Raw genomic sequence first — 7,554 nt, forward strand, 5'->3', positions numbered from 1 at the left:
GGTGTCTATGGCTTCTGCTTTGATCTCTCAGGTGGTCCTGCTCCTCTTAGCCCCTGGTGGCCTGCAGGAAAACATAAGCTGAATAGACGGATAATTATGCCAAGTGGTGCTGAGATTTCTTGCTTGCTGGGTGCTTTCTGTTATCTCTTTATATTGTCACAATGGCCTTGTGGGAGAAATGATTAGCTTCTGTTGGTATGCTTAACACTATTCTATTTACATAACCACTGTATTCTATTTACATAACCACTGCAGGGCATTGGTTCAATCCCCACTGGTTCATGATATGTTTTTGCTCTGCTCCTTCTCCTTGTCACACTCTGATTTTCACCAGTCACTTTTCTCTCCACCCTCTCTGCGTCGCATCCTGTTCCCACCCTACTGGGCTAGTATATTTATAAAGACAAGATTGTTTGTAGTTAGTTTAGTTTAGCTTAGCTTGGTATAGATTGAGCTGCGTCCTGCATGAATAGAGAGATATTGCGTACAACCCAGCCATGAGTCCCGGGTCATCTGTTACCCGCCCGTGAAGCCAGCCCGGCGAAAACAACAAGCTTTGCTTTAAAGATGACTTCTGGCGGGGGTGGGGGTAGATAGCATAATGGTTATGCAAAAAGAATTCAAGTCTGAGGCTTCAAAGTCTCAGGTTCAGTCCTGCCCCCCCCACACACCACCACCATAAACCAGAGCTGAGCAGTACTCTGATTAAAATAATAATAATAAATAATAATAATAACTCCATATCAGAACCATTATCACTTCATTTATAGTTTTCCCAGGTTGTTAAAATAAAGCCCTTTTACAGCAGAGGAAACCAGGGCCCAGGAGTTTTTAAGTACAGAAACAATTCTCCACATTCATTCATTCCATAGGTATATATTGAGACACATTTAGTAAATAGGTATCAGACCTGGAAGCTCAATGGTTAAGGAAGCCAGTATGCCTTCTCCCCACCCCACCCCCAAGAATTTACAGTCATTTTATTGGAGAACAGAATCAACACCCCCAACAGGAACAGTTAATATTCACTGTGTCCTAGGCTCTGAGGTAGGTGCTATGTGGAAGTCAGCTCATTCTACTCACTCCACAATCCTACAAGCTAGATGACACCAGTCTCCATTTCCCTCAGGTACAGAGAAGTTCAGAAATCTACTCAGGGTCACCCAGGTAGCGTGTGAAGATAAGAGTTCAGATGTGTGCATTTTGGCCCCAGAACCTATGAATAGTATGTAGCCAGGACATCACAGCACTGAGGGTTTATCTGCAGTGAGAGCTCTAGGTTCCAGTCCACTCTTTTCCACAGCAGTGATGTAGAAAAGCAGTGATGGGGTGAAGCTGCTTGACCTTCTGCCCCCAAGTCTGCATTTTAACACATGGGCAAGTCCTTTGAGGGTCTGGATCTTAACCCACTCATTGACTCAGTGACTTGTGGGTCTTCCTGACTCAGTGTCTTTTTTTTTTTGTGCTGCAGAAAAAACAGCAGAATTCTTCCTCCAGCACGTGGACAGTGCCTGTGTGTTCTGGAATGCCAGCACTCGCTTCTCAGATGGTTACCGCTTTGGACTGGGTAAGAAAGACCTCAGTCTGGGGGGAAAGAAATATAGAGAATACAGCAGAGACAAATCTTTATATTCACATGCCTGGTGAGAAGAACTGGGAGGTGGGCTTATGAGAGAAAAGAATTGCAGCTATCGGGGGCCGGGCAGAGCGCACTGTACTAAGTGCAGGGACCCGCACAAGGATCTGGGTTCAAGCCTCTGGCTTCTCACCTGCAGGGGGGATGCTGCACAAGCAGTGAAGCAGGTCTGCAGATGTCTGTCTTTCTCTCTCCCTCTCTGTCTCCCCCTCCTTTCTTAATTTCTCTCTGTCTTATCCAATAAAATGGATTTAATGGCTGCCAGGAGCAGTGGATTTGTAGTGCAGGCACTGAACCCCAGCGATAACCCTAGAGGCCAAAAAAAAAAAAAAAAAAAAAAAGGATTGCCACTACCATGACCTGGTAAATGTACTATGCTTAGGCATTTCACATGCAAGTAGGCAGGTACTTGTTTTTCCTTTATCGTGATCTGGCAAACTGAGACTCAAAGAAGTCAGGTTACTTGTCTGCTATTGTGCACCTGCAATTCTCACCCAAACCTGTGAACGTTCAAAGTCCGAGTTGCCTACACTGCCACATAGGCAGACCACGACATGCCTTCATGCATGGGTTGTCACAGTTGCATATGCCAAGGTCCCCTGAGCCCTGTCATGGACTTAATTTCTTCAGAGAGACACAACCAGGTTGCCTCAGAGCTAAGAATTCCCAAGATGATAGGACATAAGATGTTAGTAATTATTGCTGGGCTCAAGTATCCACACCAAAAGTCCAGAGGTGCAACAGCAAACTTTGAGGTAGAATACCTCAGAAAGATACCCTTCTCTCCCCTCAGCTAATTAGCAATAAAAATCTATCGTCCACTCAGAATATAACCTCCACAAAAAGGGTCTTGTATTGGCTATGTGGCATTCATCTCCAGAGCACACCACAGTGCCTGGCATATAGTGTGTACTCAGTAAAGTTGTGATTTAAAAGAGAAACACCTTCCACCACCACCTCAAATACTGCAGAACACAGCTAGACCACAGGAGCCAAACCCAGTGCACTGCATCTAAGCCTGGAACAAGACAGGGAAACAAACATAGACTTTTGTGGATTCAGTACCTGTCAGTTAAGTGTTTATGTGCTAAGAATTCTGGGCCTGAGGCCTGGGCAGTAGCACAGCAGGTTAAGCACACATGTCACAAAGTGCAAGGACCAGTGTAAGGATCCTGGTTCGAGCCCCCAACTCCCACCTGCAGGGGAATCGCTTCACAGGTGGCAAAGCAGGTCTGCAGGTGTCTATCTTTCTCTCCCCCTCTCTTCTTCTCCTCCTCTCTCCATTCCTCTCTGTCCTATCCAACAATGAATGACATCAATAGCAATATTAACTAAGACAATAAAAACAACAAGGGCAACAAAAGGAAATAAATAAATAAATAAATAAATGCTTTGAAAAAAATTTTTTAAAAAAAAGGAAAGAAAGAAACAGATTTCACAGATGCCACTTCTGGTATTGTCCAAATGCACTGGGGATAGTGTAAAAGAGAGAATCAAACACTGTGCTTCATTAAGAACATGGCTCACTAGGGCCGGGCAGTGGTGCATCCAATTAAGTGCACATAGTACAAAGCACAAGGGCCTATGCAAGGATCCAGGTTCAAGCCCCGATTCCCCACCTGCAAGGGGACACTTCACAAGCTACAAAGCTGGTCTTCAGGTGTCTATCTCTCTCCCTCTCTGTCTCCCCTATCCTCTTTCAATTTCTTTCTATTCTATTCAATAAAATGGAAAAGATGGCCTCCAGGAGCAGTGGATTTGTAGTGCCGGCACTGAGTCCCAGAGGCAAAAAAAAAGAAATGTATACTGAATTGAGAATATATTTATGGGTATACTGGAAGTCAAGCTGGCCTGGGAAGGATGGCTCAGAAGTAGGGAGGGCTAGAAGAACCAAGTACCAAGTGAGGAAATGGAAGAGACGTGAATCTGGTGAGTGGACCTGGGGCAGAAGCTGGGAAGCCACTTCCTCAACCATGTTTCTTCACAGGAGCCGAAGTGGGAATCAGTACTTCCCGAATCCATGCCCGAGGACCAGTAGGACTCGAGGGACTTCTTACTACAAAGTGGCTGCTACGAGGTCAGGACCATGTGGTCTCAGATTTCTCAGAGCATGGAAGTTTAAAATACCTTCATGAGAACCTCCCCATTCCTCAAAGAAACACCAACTGAGATTCTGTGGAGAGCCAGGAGAAACCGTGGAAGATTCCAAGAGATCCTCCCAGTTAAACTTAAGAATCTCAGGGGATCAGCCACATCTTGTTTCCCACTTCCTGGAAGGGTCTGTCTGTTGGAAAGTGCACCAGATGCTTCAGGTTACAGTTTGGCAACATCGGTCATTTGCAAATGTGCATAATCTAGCTAGGCTTTTTCTTTCTTCTTTTCCTCCTTCCCCTTTGCCTCCTCCTCCTCATCATCAATCATCTTTTTTTAAGTTAGAAAATAACTGCTAAGGACAGGAATTATACTTTCTTGCTATAACTAGGGACTTTGTTTCACATAGTCCAGTTCCCTTCAGTGATAGGAGAGTGCAGCCCCTCCATCCGAAGGGCAGGGTAGGGCGGTGGGAAAGTCATCACTGCTTCTTACCTCTTTATCACCTCAATGAGGTGACGCCTCCCACAACACTTTGTTGGTCCTAGGCTAACCTGATAAATCTCTCCACATTTCATTTTCTTCTTCTACCCTCCCATTCACCTTGAAAAAAGAAAGATTTGGAATATCAAAAGAGAGGTAACTCTTCCTTTAGTTTTTTTTTTTATTTATTATCAGAATTAATCACAAAGATGAACTAAATCATCTTCACTCAGAAGATCAGCCATGGGAGTCGGGTGGTAGCGCAGCAGATTAAGCGCACGTGGTGCAAACAGCAAGGACTGGCATAAGGATCCCGGTTCGAGCCTCCGGCTCCCTACCTATAAAATAGTTCCTTCACAGACTATCTTTCAGACTATCTTTCTTTTCTTGTCTATCTTTCTCTCCCCTTCTCTGTCTTCCCCTCCTCTCTCCATTTCTCTCTGTCCTGTACAATAACAACAACAATAATAACTACAACAACAATGAAAAGCAAAGGCAACAAAAGGGAAAATAAAATAAATATAAAAAATTTTTTAAAAAGAGATCAGCCTTTTGTATTTATTTGTGACGTGAATGAGTGTTAAGGTGCACACCCCCGTCTGGATTCAGGAGATGCAGTCTTAACCCCTGATACAGCTGGAACCAGGAGCTAGAGACAGCAGATAGAGTTTCAGGATAAAGTATCTACTGCTATTATGCTTGAAATTTTTATATGAATTATTTTGTCATCTTTTCCTTTCCCTCCAAAATAAAAACTAGAGGGTTATTTTAATACTTTGGATTCTTCCCTCCCCTTTTTTGAGAAATAAAGTTCTTAGAAAAACCTTGAGCGTGTGATTGAATTTTTCTACGTCACGTGTTGCTGATCTCTGCCATTTCCCACTCTTGGGTCCCTCACAACCCTGACTTTTACACATTGTGTCTTGTCTAGACACAATGGGGAGACAGCAGTCTCTGCCTCAGCAGTGTTGGTGGAAGTGACCCGGGCTGGGATTCAGGCTGGGAGAGAGGTGAGGAAAACAGGAGAGTGAGCCCCAGAGACTAAAGGACTGAACAAGCATAGTGATGGTCTGAAGTCAAAGTATGTTCTTCACAAGTTTGCTGCCATTGAGCCGTGTCCACTTGGATGGGCGTATTCCTAGTTTTACTCACTTCCGATGAGCCTCCTGTGTTCCCCTTGCTTCTGGATCACCTCTCTCACTAATGGCTCTAATCCTTCCTCCTTCGTCCTTGTATCTGGCTTCTGTTCTTGGGGCCTCTGGTGCCTGTCAGTCTGCACTCAAATGTTTCTTGTCTCATGGGGGCCTTCCCAAGGAAGTAAGCACTTGCTAGCATGCTTTTTCTTATCTTCTGAGGATAGTTTATGAGCACAAGAATTATAGGGTCATGCAGAACATGTTCCCAGACTAGTTCCAAACTCTTAAGGACACGTAGTCTCTGCTCTGTCCTATAGATGGGGAATTATCACATAGCTTGCCTGAAAAGGCAGTAAACAAAGTCCTGCCTGAAACTGTATGGCAAATGCCACAGTCCACTCCCAACTAAACATCATATGGCCCCTGAAGCCTAAAATAGAAATGACTCAAGGAACCTGGGACTCGGGAACAGGCTCGGATCCTGACCCTGAGAAAGACAAGTTGTATGAGTAAGTAGAGAAGAGAGACTTCAGGCAGGGAACTGGTACAAGTAAATTTGAGAGGTGGGGAGGAAAAACAAGTCTGAGGAGCAATGAATGCACTAAATGTGGGGGCAGAAGTTTCATGGGTTAACAGTTAAGTAGCCTCCTGGCTAGATGACACTGGTAGAGTCACCTCCAACAGTCCTTGGGGCAAGGACTAGGAATGGGGTAAAGCTCATTAAGCAGCAATGTCACTTCCCGATGCTGGAACCACAGCCTTAGTTCATGTCTGCAGAGAACCCAGGCCATCAGCTTTCTCTCTTTTTCTACCCAAAGTAGAGATTCCCCAAAAGACAGCCCAGAGGCAGCCGTAGCCTCATAAGTACCCCCAACCCCGGGAGTCGGGCGGTGGCGCAGCGGGTTAAGCGGATGTGGCACAAATCACCAGCACCTGCGTAAGGATCCCAGTTCGAGCCCCGGCTCCCCACCTGCAGGGGAGTCGCTTCACAAGCAGTGAAGCAGGTCTGCAGGTGTCTGTCTTTCTCTCCTCCTCTCTGTCTTCCCTTCCTCTCTCCATTTCTCTCTGTCCTATCCAACAACAACGACATTAATAACCACAACAATGTTAAACAACAAGGGCAACAAAAAGGAAAATAAATAAATAAATAAAAACTTAATTAAAAAAAAAAGTACCCCCAACCCAGGCAGTTCCGATATTTACTGGCTTGTCCTCACTATGGGAAGGGGATTCCTCAATTAGAAATCCTCCTCAGATCCCACCCTACTATGCAGTCCAAGCCACTAATTTTTTTTTCTTTTTTTCTTTTTTTTTTTTTGCCTCAAGGGTTATCGCTGGGGCTCAGTACCTGCACTATGAATCAATTGCTTCTGTGGCCATTTTTTCCATTGTTATTTCTGGATAGAATAGCGAGAAATTGAGAGAGATGGGGAAGACAGAGAAGGAGAGAGAAAGATAGGCACCTGCAGATCTTTTTCACCACTTGTGAAGCGACCCCCCTGCTGGTGAAGAGCCAGGGGCTCAAACCGGGATCCTTGGGCTGGTCCTTGCATTTCACGCCATGTGCACTTAACCTGTTGCACAACCACCCGGCTGTGCTACCATCCGGCCCCCAGGCCACTTATTTCTAACAGCACAAGTCTCTGAACCAAATAGCTGTGAAGCTCCTGTTTACCTCAGACACACACAAAAATGAGGAGATAGGTAAGTTAAGGCATGTTCTTATTCATAAAGACAAGGTTATTTGGGATTTGGCTATCTGCTACTTGCAGTCAGAATTTCCAGTGATAGAATATGCATGCACATCAAGGACTTTTACAAAATTATTCAGATGAAGGGGAAAGTGGACAGCTAAGGACTGTACTATCACAGGTGTCATTTGCTCTTGTTTTATGGGATCATCATCTATTTGCAGTAATTCTGTTCAGTCCCTAGAATTCACAGGCTGACCTCCCCAGACTACAGTATTTTCAGTTGTAGTCACATTCCTTGGACCCCCTCTTTCAGTGAGTATTTCAGGGCATATGATGTATGCTTCTTCTTACTTTTCTATTAGTGATTTAATAATGGTTTACAACACTAGATTACAGGGGTATAGTGACTGCTCCCACCACTGAAGTTCTGTGTCCCCATACTCTTAAGTTCATGTAGAGAGAGAGAAAGAGAGAGACAGAGATGAGCACTGATCACCTCTGGTTTATGGTGGTG

The 7,554-nt window shown here is 44.8% G+C and overlaps 1 protein-coding gene across 5 annotated transcripts in view; it reads left to right on the forward strand.

Annotated features, from left to right (window-relative positions):
• ALDH18A1 (aldehyde dehydrogenase 18 family member A1) overlaps positions 1–5,039 on the forward strand; it is a 61,309-nt gene extending 56,270 nt beyond the window's left edge. For all 5 annotated transcript variants that reach the window (XM_060193115.1, XM_060193097.1, XM_007533392.3 and 2 more), the window contains exons 16-17: positions 1,472–1,567; positions 3,624–5,039. In XM_060193115.1, coding sequence (XP_060049098.1) covers positions 1,472–1,567; positions 3,624–3,805 — 278 coding nt within the window. In that variant the 3' untranslated portion in view covers positions 3,806–5,039. The remainder of the gene's footprint in view (positions 1–1,471; positions 1,568–3,623) is intronic.
• Positions 5,040–7,554: the final 2,515 nt, after the last annotated feature.

The sequence above is a fragment of the Erinaceus europaeus genome, chromosome 1 (assembly GCF_950295315.1).
Source record: "Erinaceus europaeus chromosome 1, mEriEur2.1, whole genome shotgun sequence".
Classification (NCBI taxonomy): domain Eukaryota; kingdom Metazoa; phylum Chordata; class Mammalia; order Eulipotyphla; family Erinaceidae; genus Erinaceus; species Erinaceus europaeus.